General features: G+C 29.0%; 1 protein-coding gene across 3 annotated transcripts in view; it reads right to left on the reverse strand.

Annotated features, from left to right (window-relative positions):
* The window catches only part of fam184b (family with sequence similarity 184 member B), a 165,037-nt gene that overhangs the window by 85,977 nt on the left and 57,342 nt on the right, over window positions 1-21,718 (reverse strand). For all 3 annotated transcript variants that reach the window (XM_061984445.2, XM_061984444.2, XM_061984446.1), the window contains 2 exons: window positions 18,553-18,683; window positions 5,460-5,575 (listed from right to left, as the gene is read on the reverse strand). In XM_061984445.2, coding sequence (XP_061840429.1) covers window positions 5,460-5,575; window positions 18,553-18,683 — 247 coding nt within the window. The remainder of the gene's footprint in view (window positions 1-5,459; window positions 5,576-18,552; window positions 18,684-21,718) is intronic.

A 21,718-nucleotide genomic window follows, 5' to 3' on the forward strand; every position in this document is an offset into this window, starting at 1 on the left:
GACAAGATATTTCATGTTCACACTGAGAAACTTTCTTATTTCTTGAAAATAATCATGAACTTGGAATTTAATGGCAGCAACACATGTCAAAAAAAAAGGCATTTATGGCCTTTCCTTTTAACAACACTCAGTAAAGTTTTGGGAACTGAGGAGACACATTTTTGAAGTGGAATTCTTTCCCATTCTTGCTTGATGTACAGCTTAAGTTGTTCAACAGTCTCCCTTCTCATATTTTAGCCTTCACACATTGTCAATGTCTGGACTACAGGCAGGCCAGTCTAGTACCCACACTCTCTTACTACGAAGCCACGCTGTTGTAACACGTGGCTTGGCATCGTCTTGCTGAAATAAGCAGGGGCGTCCATGATAACGTTGCTTGGATGTACCTTTCAGCATTAATGGTGCCTTCACAGATGTGTAAGTTACCCATGTCTTGGGCACTAATACACCCCCATACCATCACACATGCTGGCTTTTACACTTTCACCCTAGAACAATCCGGATGGTTCTTTTCCTCTTTGGTCACGACGTCCACATTTTCCAAAAACAATTTGAAATGTGGACTCGTCAGACCGCAGAACACTTTTCCACTTTGCATCAGTCCATCTTAGATGAGTTCGGGCCCAGCGAAGCCGGCGGCGTCTCCGGGTGTTGTTGATAAATGGCTTTGGCTTTGCTTAGTAGAGTTTTAACTTGCACTTAACAGATGTAGCGACCGACTGTAGTTACTGACAGTGGTTTTTCTGAAGTGTTCCTGAGCCCATGTGGTGATATCCTTTACACACCGATGTGGCTTTTTGATGCAGTAGCGCCTGAGGGATCCAAGGTGTGTAATATCATGGCTTACATGCAGTGACTGTCATGACTTGGTCCTGGGCGTTTGCTTTTCCGGGATGCAACGGAAAGTTGGCTCGGGCGAGACGGGAATGTGAGTACATTTTTTTTATTGAAACACTAGAACTACAAAAAAAGGATCAAACAAAAGACGCGCACAGTGGCGGAGAATAAACTATGAAACCAAAAAGACTATAGCAAAAAAGTACAAACGAAAAGCACGCACAATGGCGGAGGACAAACTATGAAACCAAAAAGACTATAAACATGGAACAAAAACTTACTTGGCTTGGACATGAAGCGGGATCTTAGAGGATGAAGAGTGTACACAAGCATAAATGTGGAGGTCGTCAGAACGACAAACTGAAAAGAATGAACTTAAATACTATGGACATGATTAGTGAAAGCAGGTGCGTGACGTGACAGGTGAAAACTAATGGTTGCTATGGTGACAAAACAGAAGTGCACAAAAAGTCCAAAACCCAAAAACGAACATGACCAAAACAAAAACATGATCACACAGACATGACAGTGACTTCTCCACATTCTCTCAACCCTTTGACGATATTACGGAGCGTAGATGGTGAAATCCCTAAATTCCTTGTTGAGAAATGTTGTTCTTAAACAATTTGCTCACGCATTTGTTGACAAAGTGGCAGAGGTGGGACCAAGTCATTGTTTTGCAAGTCACAAGTAAGTCTCAAGTCTTTGCCCTCAAGTCCGAGTCAAGTCCCGAGTCAAGACAGGCAAGCCCCGAGTCAAGTCCAAAGTCAAGACTGGAAAGTCTCAAGTCAAGTCCTAAGTCCTGCATTTTGAGTTTCGAGTCCTTTCAAGTCCTTTTAACCACAGACTAATATATTAACACAGATTGTGTATGCTTTTCAAACGCTGTATTTATTTATTAAAACAAGTGCATTTTAAATTGCAGGAAAGAAAATTGTGCTGACATTGCACTTTATAATAGCACTATTAACCAGTCATTTTAAACATTAACTCATTCCTTTACAGAACAAACACATTGAAAAATAAAGTGCAAATGTACTTATTTGTACAAAAGTGTTAACATTGAAAAAACATGACATATACGTGAACATAACAAAAAAGTTGTACTTTTTATATGTCAGGGCCCTATGCTGCATTGCATCTGCAAAAGACCAAATTAGCCAAGAGTCTGTCAGTCATTTGTGCACGATGGAGGCGTAGTATGATGCCACCATGGCTGAAAACTCGCTCCACTGGAGCACTGGAGGCAGGCACTGCCAAGACTCTCATGGCCACTCGGAACAGTGAAGGAAGAGTCTTCATGTTCAATGCCCAGAACAAAAGGGGGGAGAGAGTTTTTTTGGGTTGGTGCACTACTTGTAAGTGTATCTTGTGTTTTTTATGTTGATTTAATTAACAAAAAAAAATATATATATATATATTTCTTGTGCGGCCCGATACCAATCGATCCACGGACCAGTACCGGGCCGCGGCCCGGTGGTTGGGGACCACTGAGGTAAACAACCAACAGTATGTCAGAAAGCTAGCTAAAACGGTACACATATTCATAATATAGTATACATTTTAACTGACCTTTATTTTACTATTTTCGTCTTTTTTTTAGGTGGCTAAAATACGCGGTGCTGCTGACCGCCGTCTAACGTTACGTGTGATATATTGACTAACGTAACCCTGCTTAAAAAAAATCACTGAACAAAAAGTATGAATAAGGTAGTGAACTGCAACAGATTCCCGTGTTTGCAATAACATTATAACGTTAGCAGTGAGTTTACAGCCTCACTGATTTAACTACACAGCAAATAAAAGTCACGTTACTTAGCCAATAAACGTTATCTTACATTCAAAACTTACCGTTCTTTGTGCAACTTCAAATGCCGGACGAAGTTGGAAGTTGTTGCCTCTCCATCGGTAATTTTGGAACCACATGTGTTGCATACTGCAAACCGTTTTGTGTTAACCACCTCGTAATTTTTATACCCAAACGAAATTATTTTAGGCATCATTTTTTGTTCACTGGCGTGTGGTTTGGACATGTCTTCTTCGTTGGTTGTCCTGCAATTTGATTGGATGAATGCTGTGTGATGAAAACAAAGTAGATCTAATTTGATTGGCTGTTGTACTGAGAGCACACCAGCTGACACACGCAACGCTGATAGACAAGTACACAATGAAAAATACGGAGCGCTCCCGAATAACTTTTTCATCTTTGGGTTTTGGGGAAAGTAGCAAGTCATGTCAAGTCATGTCAATTCAAAAGGCTCAAGTCCAAGTGAAGTCACAAGTCATTGATGTTAAAGTCGAAGTCGAGTTGCAAGTCTTTTTACATTTTGTCAAGTCGAGTCTAAAGTCATCAAATTCATGACTCGAGTCTGACTCGAGTCCAAGTCATGTGACTCGAGTCCACACCTCTGCAAAGTGGTGACCCTCGCCCCCGTCCTTGTTTGTGAATGACTGAGCATTTCATGCTTTTATACCCAATCATGGCACCCACCTGTTCCCAATTAGCCTGTTCACCTGTGGGATGTTCCAAATAAGTCTTTGATGAGCATTCCTCTACTTTATCACTCTTTTTTGCCACTTGTGCCAGCTTTTTTTTTTTTTTAAACATGTTGCAGGCATCAAATTCCAAATGAGCTCATATTTGCAAAAAATAATAAAGTTTCTCAGTGTGAACATGAAATATCTTGTCTTTGCAGTCTATTCAATTGAATATAAGTTGAAAAGGATTCTCTTTTTATTTACCATTTACACAACCTGACAACTTCACTAGTTTTGGGGTTTGTAATATTTAAAGATATAACTTTTTGTCAACTTTGTATTAAAGGCGACATTGTTATTGTTATACGATACCAAGTATTGGCCGATACCGATATTAATCTGATATGATATCAGTACAAATGATATTGTACATGCTTTTATTTTGTAGTGTGGAATGTTAGAAAATACTCGATCATGTGAAACTACTCAAAACTATGGAAGCCCGTTTCTGCCACTAAACATAAAATAATTATGGAAGAATAAAGATAAAAAAATCTAAATTGTGAGATTAAAAATCATAATTATTAGGGGAAACAAGTTGAAATTGTTAGATAAGAAAGTCGAAATTATGAGATAAAATGTCATAATTATGGGATAAAAAGTCGAAATTATGAAAATAGTCATAGTTATGAGATAACAAAATCAAAATTACAAGATAAAAACTCCCAATTATGACATATAATTATGAGGGGGGGATCATTTTGAAATTATGAGAAAATTGATATTATGAGATTAAATGTCATAATAATGAGGTAAAAATATCAAAATTCTGGGATAAACTATCAAATTTATGAGATAAAAAAAAATCTAAATTATAAAATAAAAAGTCATGATTATGAGATAAAAAGTCGAAATTATGGGCTATGAAAGTCAACATTATGAGATAAAAAAATTAAAATTCCAAGATAAAAAATTGCAATTATGGGATAAAAAAATTGAGATTATGAAACATGTTGCAGGCATCAAATTCCAAATGAGCTCATATTTGCAAAAAATAATAAAGTTTCTCAGTGTGAACATGAAATATCTTGTCTTTGCAGTCTATTCAATTGAATATAAGTTGAAAAGGATTCTCTTTTTATTTACCATTTACACAACCTGACAACTTCACTAGTTTTGGGGTTTGTAATATTTAAAGATATAACTTTTTGTCAACTTTGTATTAAAGGCGACATTGTTATTGTTATACGATACCAAGTATTGGCCGATACCGATATTAATCTGATATGATATCAGTACAAATGATATTGTACATGCTTTTATTTTGTAGTGTGGAATGTTAGAAAATACTCGATCATGTGAAACTACTCAAAACTATGGAAGCCCGTTTCTGCCACTAAACATAAAATAATTATTGAAGAATAAAGATAAAAAAAATCTAAATTGTGAGATTAAAAATCATAATTATTAGGGGAAACAAGTTGAAATTGTTAGATAAGAAAGTCGAAATTATGAGATAAAATGTCATAATTATGGGATAAAAAGTCGAAATTATGAAAATAGTCATAGTTATGAGATAACAAAATCAAAATTACAAGATAAAAACTCCCAATTATGAGATATAAAGTCATAATTATGAGGGGGGATCATTTTGAAATTATGAGAAAATTGATATTATGAGATTAAATGTCATAATAATGAGGTAAAAATATCAAAATTCTGGGATAAACTATCAAATTTATGAGATAAAAAAAAAATCTAAATTATAAAATAAAAAGTCATGATTATGAGATAAAAAGTCGAAATTATGGGCTATGAAAGTCAACATTATGAGATAAAAAAATTAAAATTCCAAGATAAAAAATTGCAATTATGGGATAAAAAAATGGAGATTATGAAACATGTTGCAGGCATCAAATTCCAAATGAGCTCATATTTGCAAAAAATAATAAAGTTTCTCAGTGTGAACATGAAATATCTTGTCTTTGCAGTCTATTCAATTGAATATAAGTTGAAAAGTATTCTCTTTTTATTGACCATTGACACAACGTTAGTATGTGTGTTAGTGTTCAAGATGGCCAGCACTTGCATGGCTCCAACATGAGGCTCTTAAAGATGTTTTGTTCATATATATTTAATCTTACTTCTCCTGTAATTGCTTCTTGAGTGTTGTGTTCTCTCTCTGCAGTTCCAACATGGCACAGCGACTCTCATCCAGCTGCCTCTCAAACACTTGGTTCTGGTTTTGCTGCTTCAGGTCCTTCACACACACACACACACACACACACACACACGTATTTAGGTCAGTACGCAAGAAGACGATGTTACAGTATTGACAGTGCTTCACTTATTCCACATTGTGTTATGTTACAGCCTTATTCCAGAATGGAATAAATTATTTTTTTGTCCTCAAAATTCTACACACAATACCCCATAATGACAATGTGATTTATTTTTTTTTAGTATTGCAAATTTCTATCCAGTATATATATTTTATACATAACAACACATAGAAAAAGTAAAGCACTGTGAATACTTTTGAACTAAGGGATTTTTTTATTTATTTCATCTTTAATCATTTTGAAAATAAAATAAAAATACATTGCTATTATAATAATAATAATAATAATAATAGGTTTTATTTGTAAAAAAAAAAAAAAAAACACTTTACATTGAGTAAACAACTTCAAAGTGCTACAGTGTATTAAAAAAATAAAAATAAAAAGATAATAAAAAAATAAATAAAAATAAAAAAATGTAACAGCCAAATAGCTAAAACTAGTATGCATATATCTAAATATTTTTATATTTTAAAAAGAAGGGTTTTTAAGCCTTTTTTAAAAGCATCCACAGTCTGTGGTCCCCTCAGGTGGTCAGGGAGAGCATTCCACAGACTGGGAGCGGCGGAGCAGAAAGGTATTGTGTGTGGAATTTTGAAGACAAAAATGAATTTATTCCATTTCAGAATAAGGATGTAACATAACACAATGTGGGGAAAAAGGGAAGCACTGAATACTTATGAACATAGGATTATTTTTATTTTATTTTTTAAATACATTTGCAATTAAAAAAAAAACTAAACATTTTCATTGAGTAAACAACCTCAAAGTGCTACAGTGTATTAAAAAAATAAAAATAAAAAGATAATACAAAAAAAAATAAAAAATGTAACAGCCAAATAGCTAAAACTAGTATGCATATATCTAAATATTTTTATATTTTAAAAAGAAGGGTTTTTAAGCCTTTTTTAAAAGCATCCACAGTCTGCGGTCCCCTCAGGTGGTCAGGGAGAGCGTTCCACAGACTGGGAGCGGCGGAGCAGAAAGGTATTGTGTGTGGAATTTTGAAGACAAAAAATCTATTTATTCCCTTTTCAGAATAAGGATGTAACATAACACAATGTGGAAAAAAAGTGAAGCACTGAATACTTATGAACATAGGATTATTTTTATTTTATTTTTTAAATACATTTGCAATTTTAAATTTTCACATTGTCATTATGGGGTATTGTGTGCAGAATTTTGAAGACAAAAATGTATTTATTCCATTTTGGAATAAAGCTGTAACTAATGTGGGAAAAGTGAAGTGTTTTTTATTTTTATTAATTTGCAAAAAAAACAACAACAAAAAACTTTACGTTGTCATTATGGGGTATTGTGTGTAGAATTTTGAGGAGAAAAATGTATTTATTCCATTTTGGAATAAGGAGGTATCATAACACGATGTGGAAAGAGTGACGCGCTGTGAATACTTATGAACATGTGATTTTTTTAATTTTTAATACATTTTCAAAATTTAAAGAAAACAACTTTTTACGTCGTCATTATGGGGTACTGTGTGTAGAATTTTGAGGAGAATAATTTATTTATTCCATTTCAGAAAAAGGATGTAACATAACAAAATGTGAAAATTTTTATGAACATAGGATTATTTTTATTTTATTTTTAAATAAATTTGCAATAAAAAAAAAACTGAACATTTTCACATTGTCATTATGGGGTATTGTGTGCAGAATTTTGAAGACAAAAATGAATTCATTCAATTTTGGAATAAAGCTGTAACATAACAAAGTGTGTTTTTTATTTTTATTAATTTGCAAATTTAAAAAAAAATGTACGTTGTCATTATTGGGTATTGTGTGTATATTTTTGAGGACATAAATTAATTTATTCAATTTTGGAATAAGGCTATTATATAAAAATATGGAAAAAGTGAAGCGCATTGAATACTTATGAACATGTTATTTTTTTAATTTTTAATACATTTGCAAAATTAAAGAAAAAAAAATGTTTTACGTCGTCATTATGGGGTATTGTGTGTAGAATTTTGAGGAGAAAAATGTATTTATTCCATTTTGGAATAAGACGTATCATAACACGATGTGGAAAGAGTGACGCGCTGTGAATACTTATGAACATGTGATTTTTTTAATTTTTAATACATTTTCAAAATTTAAAGAAAACAACTTTTTACGTCGTCATTATGGGGTATTGTGTGTAGAATTTTGAGGAGAAAAATGTATTTATTCCATTTTGGAATAAGGACGTATCATAACACGATGTGGAAAGAGTGACGCGCTGTGAATACTTATGAACATGTGATTTTTTTAATTTTTAATACATTTTCAAAATTTAAAGAAAAAAACTTTTTACGTCGTCATTATGGGGTACTGTGTGTAGAATTTTGAGGAGAATAATTTATTTATTCCATTTCAGAAAAAGGATGTAACATAACAAAATGTGGAAAAAGTGAAGCGCTGTGAATACTTATGAACATGTGATTTTTTAAATTTTTAATACATTTTCAAAATTTAAAGAAAACAACTTTTTACGTCGTCATTATGGGGTATTGTGTATAGAATTTTGAGGAGAATAATTTATTTATTCCATTTCAGAAAAAGGATGTAACATAACAAAATGTGGAAAAAGTGAAGCGCTGTGAATTTTTATGAACATAGGATTATTTTTATTTTATTTTTAAATAAATTTGCAATAAAAAAAAAAAAACTAAACATTTTCACATTGTCATTATGGGGTATTGTGTGCAGAATTTTGAAGACAAAAATGAATTCATTCAATTTTGGAATAAAGCTGTAACATAACAAAATGTGTTTTTTATTTTTATTAATTTGCAAATTTAAAAAAAAATGTACGTTGTCATTATTGGGTATTGTGTGTATATTTTTGAGGACATAAATTAATTTATTCAATTTTGGAATAAGGCTATTATATAAAAATATGGAAAAAGTGAAGCGCATTGAATACTTATGAACATGTTATTTTTTTAAATTGTAATACATTTGCAAAATTTAAAGAAAAAAAAACATTTTACGTCGTCATTATGGGGTACTGTGTGTAGAATTTTGAGGAGAAAAATGTATTTATTCCATTTTGGAATAAGGACGTATCATAACACGATGTGGAAAGAGTGAAGCGCTGTGAATACTTATGAACATGTGATTTTTTTTTAATTTTTAATACATTTTCAAAATTTAAAGAAAACAACTTTTTACGTCGTCATTATGGGGTATTGTGTGTCGAATTTTGAGGAGAATAATTTATTTATTCCATTTCAGAAAAAGGATGTAACATAACAAAATGTGGAAAAAGTGAAGCGCTGTGAATTTTTATGAACATAGGATTATTTTTATTTTATTTTTAAATAAATTTGCAAAAAAAACAAAAACATTGTCATTATGGGGTATTGTGTGCAGAATTTTGAAGACAAAAATTAATTCATTCAATTTTGGAATAAAGCTGTAACATAACAAAATGTGGGAAAAATTAAGTTTTTTATTTTTATTAATTAGAAAATTTAAAAAAAAATGTACGTTGTCATTATTGGGTATTGTGTGTATATTTATTATTTATTTATTTAATTTTGAGGACATAAATTAATTTATTCAATTTTGGAATAAGGCTATTATATAAAAATGTGTAAAAAAAAAAAAAGTGAAGCGCATTGAATACTTATAAACATGTGATTTTTTTATTTTTAATACATTTGCAAAATTTAAAGAAAAAAAATCGTTTTACGTCGTCATTATGGGATACTGTGTGTAGAATTTTGAGGAGAAAAATGTATTTATTCCATTTTGGAATAAGGACGTATCATAACACGATGTGGAAAGAGTGAAGCGCTGTGAATACTTATGAACATGTGATTTTTAAAATTTTTAATACATTTTCAAAATTTAAAGAAAACAACTTTTTACGTCGTCATTATGGGGTACTGTGTGTAGAATTTTGAGGAGAATAATTTATTTATTCCATTTCAGAAAAAGGATGTAACATAACAAAATGTGAAAATTTTTATGAACATAGGATTATTTTAATTTTATTTTTAAATAAATTTGCAATAAAAAAAAAAACTGAACATTTTCACATTGTCATTCATTGTGTGCAGAATTTTGAAGACAAAAATGAATTCATTCAATTTTGGAATAAAGCTGTAACATAACAAAATGTGTTTTTTATTTTTATTAATTTGCAAATTTAAAAAAAAATGTACGTTGTTGTCATTATTGGGTATTGTGTGTATATTTTTGAGGACATAAATTAATTTATTCAATTTTGGAATAAGGCTATTATATAAAAATGTGGAAAAAGTGAAGCGCATTGAATACTTATGAACATGTTATTTTTTAAATTTTTAATACATTTGCAAAATTTAAAGAAAAAAAAACGTTTTACGTCGTCATTATGGGATACTGTGTGTAGAATTTTGAGGAGAAAAATGTATTTATTCCATTTTGGAATAAGGACGTATCATAACACGATGTGGAAAGAGTGAAGCGCTGTGAATACTTATGAACATGTGATTTTTTTAAATTTTTAATACATTTTCAAAATTTAAAGAAAACAACTTTTTACGTCGTCATTATGGGGTACTGTGTGTAGAATTTTGAGGAGAATAATTAATGTATTCCATTTCAGAAAAAAGGATGTAACATAACAAAATGTGGAAAAAGTGAAGCGCTGTGAATTTTTATGAACATAGGATTATTTTTATTTTATTTTTAAATAAATTTGCAATAAAAAAAAAAAACTGAACATTTTCACATTGTCATTATGGGGTATTGTGTGCAGAATTTTGAAGACAAAAATGAATTCATTCAATTTTGGAATAAAGCTGTAACATAACAAAATGTGGGAAAAGTTAAGTGTTTTTAATTTTTATTAATTTGCAAATTAAAAAAAAAAAAAAGTACGTTGTCATTATTGGGTATTGTGTGTATATTTTTGAGGACATAAATTAATTTATTCAATTTTGGAATAAGGCTATTATATAAAAATATGGAAAAAGTGAAGCGCATTGAATACTTATGAACATGTTATTTTTTACATTTTTAATACATTTGCAAAATTTAAAGAAAAAAAAACGTTTTACGTCGTCATGGGGTACTATGTGTAGAATTTTGAGGAGAAAAATGTATTTATTCCATTTTGGAATAAGGACGTATCATAACACGATGTGGAAAGAGTGAAGCGCTGTGAATACTTATGAACATGTGATTTTTTAAATGTTTAATACATTTTCAAAATTTAAAGAAAAAAACTTTTTACGTCGTCATTATGGGGTATTGTGTGTAGAATTTTGAGGAGAATAATTTATTTATTCCATTTCAGAAAAAAGGATGTAACATAACAAAATGTGGAAAAAGTGAAGCGCTGTGAATTTTTATGAACATAGGATTATTTTTATTTTATTTTTAAATAAATTTGCAATAAAAAAAAAAAAACATTGTCATTATGGGGTATTGTGTGCAGAATTTTGAAGACAAAAATTAATTCATTCAATTTTGGAATAAAGCTGTAACATAACAAAATGTGGGAAAAATTAAGTTTTTTATTTTTATTAATTTGAAAATTTAAAAAAAAATGTACGTTGTCATTATTGGGTATTGTGTGTATATTTATTATTTATTTATTTAATTTTGAGGACATAAATTAATTTATTCAATTTTGGAATAAGGCTATTATATAAAAATGTGGAAAAAGCGAAGCGCATTGAATACTTATAAACATGTGATTTTTTTATTTTTAATACATTTGCAAAATTTAAAGAAAAAAAAACGTTTTACGTCGTCATTATGGGATACTGTGTGTAGAATTTTGAGGAGAAAAATGTATTTATTCCATTTTGGAATAAGGACGTATCATAACACGATGTGGAAAGAGTGAAGCGCTGTGAATACTTATGAACATGTGATTTTTTTAAATTTTTAATACATTTTCAAAATTTAAAGAAAAAAACTTTTTACGTCGTCATTATGGGGTACTGTGTGTCGAATTTTGAGGAGAATAATTTATTTATTCCATTTCAGAAAAAGGATGTAACATAACAAAATGTGAAAATTTTTATGAACATAGGATTATTTTTATTTTATTTTTAAATAAATTTGCAATAAAAAAAAAACTGAACATTTTCACATTGTCATTATGGGGTATTGTGTGCAGAATTTTGAAGACAAAAATGAATTCATTCAATTTTAGAATAAAGCTGTAACATAACAAAATGTGTTTTTTATTTTTATTAATTTGCAAATTTAAAAAAAAATGTACGTTGTCATTATTGGGTATTGTGTGTATATTTATTATTTATTTATTTAATTTTGAGGACATAAATCAATTTATTCAATTTTGGAATAAGGCTATTATATAAAAATGTGGAAAAAGTGAAGCGCATTGAATACTTCTGAACATGTTATTTTTTAAATTTTTAATACATTTGCAAAATTTAAAGAAAAAAAAACGTTTTACGTCGTCATTATGGGATACTGTGTGTAGAATTTTGAGGAGAAAAATGTATTTATTCCATTTTGGAATAAGGACGTATCATAACACGATGTGGAAAGAGTGAAGCGCTGTGAATACTTATGAACATGTGATTTTTTAAATTTTTAATACATTTTCAAAATTTAAAGAAAACAACTTTTTACGTCGTCATTATGGGGTATTGTGTGTAGAATTTTGAGGAGAATAATTTATTTATTCCATTTCAGAAAAAAGGATGTAACATAACAAAATGTGGAAAGAGTGAAGCGCTGTGAATACTTATGAACATAGGATTATTTTGTTTTTTATTTTTTATAAATTTGCAATTTAAAAAAAAAACACATTTTCACATTGTTCATTGTGGGTATAATTTTGAGGACAAACATGAATGTATTCCATTTTGGAATAAGACTATAACATACAATGTGGAAAAAGTGAAACACATTGAATACTTATGAACATGTGATTTTTTTATTTTTAATACATTTGCGCATGAAAAAAATACATTGCCATTATAAGGGTATTGTGTTTTTTTATTCTTAATAAATTTGCAAAATTCTTTAAAAAAAAATAAAAATGACATTGTTATGATGTACTGTGTGTACAATTTTGAGGCCAAAAATGAATTTATTCCATTTTGGAATACAGCTCTAACATAACAAAATGTGGAAAAAGTGAAACGCTGTGAACACTTATGAACGTAGGATTTTTTTAGTTTTTTAATTTGAATACATTTGCACATTTAATTTGCACATTGTCAATTTTGAAGACAAACATTTTATTTATTCCATTTCGGAAGACTGAAGCGCTGTGAATACTTATGAAACTGAGATTTTTACATTTATTTTATTTTTAATACATTTGCACATAAAAAAAATACATTGCATTAAAGGGTATTGTGTGTAAAAAAAAAAATTGAGTTTTTATTTTTAATAAATTTGCAAAAATCTTAAAAAAAACATTTTCACATTGTCATTATGATGTATTGTGTGTAGATTTTTTGAGGACAAAAATGATTTTATTACATTTTGCAATACAGCTGTGACATAACAAAATGTGGGGAAAAGTGAATACTTATGAACATAGGATTTTTTTAGTTTATAATTTCCTTTAAAGAAATTTGCAAACATTTAAAAAAAACAAATTTTCACACTGTCATTATGGGGTATTGTGTGTAGAATTTTGAGGACAAATATTAATTTATTCCATTTTGGAATAAGTCTGTAACATAACAAAATGTGGAAAAAGTGAAGCGCTGTGAATACTTATGAACATAGGATTATTTTGTTTTTTGTTTTTTATAAATTTGCAATTTAAAAAAAAAAAACATTTTCACATTGTTCATTGTGGGTATAATTTTGAGGACAAACATGAATGTATTCCATTTTGGAATAAGACTATAACATACAATGTGGAAAAAGTGAAACACATTGAATACTTATGAACATGTGATTTTTTTTATTTTTAATAAATTTGCGCATGAAAAAAATACATTGCCATTATAAGGGTATTGTGTTTTTTTATTTTTAATAAATTTGCAAAATTCTTTAAAAAAAAGAAGAAAAAAAGACATTGTTATGATGTACTGTTTGTACAATTTTGAGGCCAAAAATGAATTTATTCCAATTTGGAATACAGCTCTAACATAACAAAATGTGGAAAAAGTGAAACACTTATGAACGTAGGATTTTTTTTGTTTTTTAATTTGAATACATTTGCACATTTAATTTGTGTCATTGTGGGGTATTGTGTGTCAAATTTTGAAGACAAACATTTTATTTATTCCATTTCGGAATAATGATGTAACATAACACAATGTGGAAAGACTGAAGCGCTGTGAATACTTATGAAACTGAGATTTTTACATTTATTTTATTTTTAATACATTTGCACATAAAAAAAAATACATTGCATTAAAGGGTATTGTGTGTAAAAAAAAATGTTTGAGTTTTTATTTTTAATAAATTTGCAAAAATCTTAAAAAAAAACATTTTCACATTGTCATTATGATGTATTGTGTGTAGAATTTTTGAGGACAAAAATGATTTTATTACATTTTGCAATACAGCTGTGACATAACAAAATGTGGGGAAAAGTGAATACTTATGAACATGGGATTTTTTTAGTTTATAATTTCCTTTAAAGAAATTTGCAAACATTTTTAAAAAACAAATTTTCACACTGTCATTATGGGGTATTGTGTGTAGAATTTTGAGGACAAATATTAATTTATTCCATTTTGGAATAAGTCTGTAACATAACAAAATGTGGAAAAAATGAAGTGCTGTGAATACTTTTTATTTTTAATTTTAAAGAAATTTGCCAACATTTTTAAAAACACATTTTCACATTGTCATTATGGGGTATTGTGTGTAGAATTTTGAGGAGAATAATTAATGTATTCCATTTCAGAAAAAAGGATGTAACATAACAAAATGTGGAAAGAGTGAAGCGCTGTGAATACTTATGAACATAGGATTATTTTGTTTTTTATTTTTTATAAATTTGCAAAATTCTTAAAAAAAAATAAAAAATGAAATTGTTATGATGTACTGTGTGTACAATTTTGAGGCCAAAAATGAATTTATTCCATTTTGGAATACAGCTCTAACATAACAAAATGTGGAAAAAGTGAAACGCTGTGAACACTTATGAACGTAGGATTTTTTAGTTTTTTAATTTGAATACATTTGCACATTTAATTTGTGTCATTGTGGGGTATTGTGTGTCAAATTTTGAAGACAAACATTTTATTTATTCCATTTCGGAATAATGATGTAACATAACACAACGTGGAAAGACTGAAGCGCTGTGAATACTTATGAAACTGAGATTTTTTACATTTATTTTATTTTTAATACATTTGCACATAAAAAAAATACATTGCATTAAAGGGTATTGTGTGTAAAAAAAAAATTTTTGATTTTTTTTTTTTAATAAATTTGCAAAAATCTTAAAAAAAAACAAAATTTTTACATTGTCATTATGATGTATTGTGTGTAGATTTTTTGAGGACAAAAATGATTTTATTACATTTTGCAATACAGCTGTGACATAACAAAATGTGGGGGAAAGTGAATACTTATGAACATAGGATTTTTTTAGTTTATAATTTCCTTTAAAGAAATTTGCAAACATTTTTAAAAAACACATTTTCACACTGTCATTATGGGGTATTGTGTGTAGAATTTTGAGGACAAATATTAATTTATTCCATTTTGGAATAAGTCTGTAACATAACAAAATGTGGAAAAAATGAAGTGCTGTGAATACTTTTTATTTTTAATTTTAAAGAAATTTGCCAACATTTTTAAAAACACATTTTCACATTGTCATTATGGGGTATTGTGTGTAGAATTTTGAGGAGAATAATTAATGTATTCCATTTCAGAAAAAAGGATGTAACATAACAAAATGTGGAAAGAGTGAAGCGCTGTGAATACTTATGAACATAGGATTATTTTGTTTTATATTTTTTATAAATTTGCAAAATTCTTTAAAAAAAAAAAAAAAAATTACATTGTTATGATGTACTGTGTGTACAATTTTGAGGCCAAAAATGAATTTATTCCATTTTGGAATACAGCTCTAACATAACAAAATGTGGAAAAAGTGAAACGCTGTGAACACTTATGAACGTAGGATTTTTTTAGTTTTTTAATTTGAATACATTTGCACATTTAATTTGTGTCATTGTGGGGTATTGTGTGTCAAATTTTGAAGACAAACATTTTATTTATTCCATTTCGGAATAATGATGTAACATAACACAACGTGGAAAGACTGAAGCGCTGTGAATACTTATGAAACTGAGATTTTTACATTTATTTTATTTTTAATAAATTTGCACATAAAAAAAATACATTGCATTAAAGGGTATTGTGTGTAAAAAAAATGTTTGAGTTTTTATTTTTAATAAATTTGCAAAAATCTTAAAAAAAAACATTTTCACATTGTCATTATGATGTATTGTGCGTAGATTTTTTGGGGACAAAAATGATTTTATTACATTTTGCAATACAGCTGTGACATAACAAAATGTGGGGAAAAGTGAATACTTATGAACATAGGATTTTTTTAGTTTCCTTTAAAGAAATTTGCAAACATTTTTAAAAAACAAATTTTCACACTGTCATTATGGGGTATTGTGTGTAGAATTTTGAGGACAAATATTAATTTATTCCATTTTGGAATAAGTCTGTAACATAACAAAATGTGGAAAGAGTGAAGCGCTGTGAATACTTATGAACATAGGATTATTTTTGTTTTTTATTTTTTATAAATTTGCAATTTAAAAAAAAAAAACATTTTCACATTGTTCATTGTGGGTATAATTTTGAGGACAAACATGAATGTATTCCATTTTGGAATAAGACTATAACATACAATGTGGAAAAAGTGAAACACATTGAATACTTATGAACATGTGATTTTTTTATTTTTAATACATTTGCGCATGAAAAAAATACATTGCCATTATAAGGGTATTGTATTTTTTTATTTTTAATAAATTTGCAAAATTCTTTAAAAAATTTTTAAAAAAGGACATTGTTATGATGTACTGTGTGTACAATTTTGAGGCCAAAAATGAATTTATTCCATTTTGGAATACAGCTCTAACATAACAAAATGTGGAAAAAGTGAAACGCTGTGAACACTTATGAACGGAGGATTTTTTAGTTTTTTAATTTGAAAACATTTGCACATTTAAAAAAAAAAAAAAGTTTTCACATTGTCATTGTGGGGTATTGTGTGTCACATTTTGAAGACAAAAATTTTATTTATTCCATTTCGGAATAATGATGTAACATAACACAACGTGGAAAGACTGAAGCGCTGTGAATACTTATGAAACTGAGATTTTTACATTTATTTTATTTTTAATAAATTTGCACATGAAAAAAATACATTAAAGGGTATTGTGTGTAAAAAAAAAAATTGAGTTTTTATTTTTAATAAATTTGCAAAAATCTTAAAAAAAAACATTTTCACATTGTCATTATGATGTATTGTGTGTAGATTTTTTGAGGACAAAAATGATTTTATTACATTTTGCAATACAGCTGTGACATAACAAAATGTGGGGAAAAGTGAATACTTATGAACATAGGATTTTTTTAGTTTCCTTTAAAGAAATTTGCAAACATTTTTAAAAAACAAATTTTCACACTGTCATTATGGGGTATTGTGTGTCGAATTTTGAGGACAAATATTAATTTATTCCATTTTGGAATAAGTCTGTAACATAACAAAATGTGGAAAAAATGAAGTGCTGTGAATACTTTTTATTTTATTTTTAATTTTAAAGAAATTTGCCAACATTTTTAAAAACACATTTTCACATTGTCATTATGGGGTGTTGTGTGTATAATTTTGAGGACAAATATGAATTTATTCCATTTTGGAATAAGACTATAACATACAATGTGGAAAAAGTGAAACACATTGAATACTTATGAACATGTGATTTTTTCTATTTTTAATACATTTGCGCATGAAAAAAATACATTGCCATTATAAGGGTATTTTGTTTTTTTATTTTTGATAAATTTGCAAAATTCTTTAAAAAAAAAAAAAAAAAATGACATTGTTATGATGTACTGTTTGTACAATTTTGAGGCCAAAAATGAATTTATTCCATTTTGGAATACAGCTCTAACATAACAAAATGTGGAAAAAGTGAAACGCTGTGAACACTTATGAACGTAGGATTTTTTAGTTTTTTAATTTGAATACATTTGCACATTTAATTTGTGTCATTGTGGGGTATTGTGTGTCAAATTTTGAAGACAAACATTTTATTTATTCCATTTCGGAATAATGATGTAACATAACACAACGTGGAAAGACTGAAGCGCTGTGAATACTTATGAAACTGAGATTTTTACATTTATTTTATTTTTAATAAATTTGCACATAAAAAAAAATACATTGCATTAAAGGGTATTGTGTGTAAAAAAAAATTTTTTAATTTTTAATAAATTTGCAAAAATCTTAAAAAAGAACATTATCACATTGTCATTATGATGTATTGTGTGTAGATTTTTTGAGGACAAAAATGATTTTATTACATTTTGCAATACAGCTGTGACATAACAAAATGTGGGGGAAAGTGAATACTTATGAACATAGGATTTTTTTAGTTTCCTTTAAAGAAATTTGCAAACATTTTTAAAAAACACATTTTCACACTGTCATTATGGGGTATTGTGTGTAGAATTTTGAGGACAAATATTAATTTATTCCATTTTGGAATAAGTCTGTAACATAACAAAATGTGGGAAAAAATGAAGTGCTGTGAATACTTTTTATTTTATTTTTAATTTTAAAGAAATTTGCCAACATTTTTAAAAACACATTTTCACATTGTCATTATGGGGTATTGTGTGTAGAATTTTGAGGACAAATATGAATTTATTCAATTTTGGAATAAGTCTGTAACATAAGAAGACGTCGTCACCTGCTGCAGGGCCATCATCTGCGTGTGCGCCTGCAGTTGTGCCTGCAGGTCCTCAATCTGCTGCATGTGTCTCTGGGTCATCTGCCTGCTCCACTCCGTGTGCTGCTGGGTCAACTCTGCTCGCTGCTTGTCTGAGGTAACACACACACACACACAACCATGTGTTCAGTGCACCATGACAGGTACCCTTCTGCTTGTTGCCATGGTGACACGTATCCATGGCGATAAGAACTCCACTGTTGAATATATCGTGTCTGCGCGTAGTAATGCTCAGGCACCACGTGTGTGTGTGTGTGTGTGTGTGTTGTATTTCTAGCCTTCTTGAGACATGAAGAAGGAAAAGTATCTTCCATATGAGGAGGTGTGAACAAGTGATGACATAAATCATGGTCCCAATAACATTAAATCTAATAGACAATGTCTCATTTTCACCCCTGCTGGTGACATCTATCAAAAATTAGGGATTTTTCAAACTTTTAAAAGTGCTCCCCCTCTGGTCAACATATGAAATAACAAGTGTGTGTAAGAAATTGAAATGAGCCCCCTTTGGCCAAAATTAATTTAATATAAATAAATTAATATGTATATAGAGACATACTGTAATAACTTCAAGTAAATCATCAAAAACCAATTACAAACAAAACATTCAAAAAAATACAAATGAACTCAAATCAGTCTTTTTCTCACAGTGTCGACTTTTTTCTTATAAAAGTGGGAACGATTTCTCATATTCTTTCCGTTTCTGTAATATTGCAATATTTTACTCATGAAATTATAACTTTTTAATGCCAAATGGTGACATTTGTCATATACAATTCTGACTATTATCACAATATTTTGTCTTTCTTGTAAAACTTTTTTGGAGTAAAATTAGGACTTTTGTCATCATTTTGCCAAGTAAAATTCCGTTTATTATTATAATATTGCCAAATGTTAGTTTTCTTATAAAATTGTGACTTTTGTCGAGTAAAATGACGACTCTTTTCATAAAATTGCCAAAATGTTAAGCTTTTCTTGTAAAATTGCGACTTTTATTGAGTAAAATTGCCACTTTTATCATAATATTGCACAAATGTTCCGTTTTTCTCGTAAAATGTTGACTTGCGTTGAGTAAAATGACGACTTTTATTATAATACTGCCAAAACTGTAAGTTTTTCTTGTGAAATATATTAATGTTGTAAATACACTTCTTTATATATCTAGAAAGGCTGGTCCTAAAGAGGGAGGCATTTTTCTCAGGTCTCAAGAAGGTAACAAATACAAGATTGTGTGTGTGTGTGTGTGTGTGTGTGTGTGTGTGTGTGTGTGTGTGTGTGTGTGTGTGTGTGTGTGTGTGTAACATTGCATCTAATAGAGAATGTCTCATTTGCACCCCTGCTGGTCAAAATGAGGGTGGTCCCAAAAAGGAAGGATTTTTCACATTGACTGTGTGTCGCTTTTAAAAGTGCTCCCCCTCTGGTCAACATATGAAATAACAAGTGTGTGTAAGAAATTGAAATGAGCCCCCTTTGGCCAAAATTAATTAAAAGATTAAAATAAAATAAATATGTATATAGAGACATACTGTAATAACTTGAAATAAATAATGAAGATTAAAAACCAATTACAAACAAAAAATTACAATTAAAAAAAGAACTAAAATCAGTCTTTTTCTCACAGTGTTGACTTTTTTTCTTATAGATTTGGGAACAATCTCTCATATTATTTCTGTTTCTGTAATATTGCAATATTTTCTCGTAAAATGATTACTTTTTTTTAATGTAAAATTATTACTTTTTAATGCCAAATGGTGACATTTGTCATATAAAATTCTGACTTTCATCACAATATTGCCAATTTTTTTTGTTTTTCTTGTAAAACAGTGACATTTTTTGAGTAAAATGATGACTTTTGTCATCATTTTGCCTAGTAAAATTCCGATTACTATTATAATATTGCCAACATTTGAAGCTTTTCTTGTAAAATTGCGACTGTTACCGCGTAAAATTCCAACTTTTATCATAATAGTGCACACATTTTCAGATTTTCTTGTAAAATGTTGGTAAAATTACGACTTTTATTATAATACTGCCAAAATTCTAAGTTTTTCTTGTGAAATTGTGACCTTTTTCTTTTTCTATTCCAACTCATTTTTCACAAGAAGCTTTTTTATATGTGCATAGTATGTATATATTATTAATGTTGTAAATACACTTCTTTATATATCTAGAAAGGCTGGTCCTAAAGAGGGAGGCATTTTTCTCAGGTCTCAAGAAGGTGACAAATACAAGAACGTGTGTGTGTGTGTGTGTGTGTGTGTGTGTGTGTGTGTGTGTGTGTGTGTGTGTGTGTGTGTGTGTGTAACATTGCATCTAATAGAGAATGTCTCATTTGCACCCCTGCTGGTCAAAATGAGGGTGGTCCCAAAAAGGAGGGATTTTTCAAATTGACTGTGTGTCGCTTTTAAAAGTGCTCCCCCTCTGGTCAACATATGAAATAACAAGTGTGTGTAAGAAATTGAAATGAGCCAAAATTAATTAAAAGATTAAAATAAATAAATATGTATATAGAGACATACTGTAATAACTTGAAATAAATAATGAAGATTAAAAACCAATTGCAAACAAAAAATTACAATTAAAAAAAGAACTAAAATCAGTCTTTTTCTCACAGTGTTGACTTTTTTTCTTATAGATTTGGGAACAATCTCTCATATAATTTCTGTTTCTGTAATATTGCAATATTTTCTCGTAAAATTATTACTTTTTAATGCCAAATGGTGACATTTGTCATATAAAATTCTGACTTTCATCACAATATTGCCAATTTTTTTGTTTTTCTTGTAAAACAGTGACATTTTTTTTAGTAAAATGATGACTTTTGTCATAATTTTGCCTAGTAAAATTCCGATTACTATTATAATATTGCCAACATTTTAAGCTTTTCTTGTAAAATTGCGACTGTTACCGCGTAAAATTCCAACTTTTATCATAATATTGCACACATTTTCAGATTTTCTTGTGAAATGTTGGTAAAATGACGACTTTTATTATAATACTGCCAAAATTCTAAGTTTTTCTTGTGAAATTGTGACCTTTTTCTTGTGAAATTCCAACTCATTTTTCACAAGAAGCTTTTTTATATGTGCATAGTATGTATATATTATTAATGTTGTAAATACACTTC

This window comes from Nerophis lumbriciformis, linkage group LG25, assembly GCF_033978685.3.
Source record: "Nerophis lumbriciformis linkage group LG25, RoL_Nlum_v2.1, whole genome shotgun sequence".
Classification (NCBI taxonomy): domain Eukaryota; kingdom Metazoa; phylum Chordata; class Actinopteri; order Syngnathiformes; family Syngnathidae; genus Nerophis; species Nerophis lumbriciformis.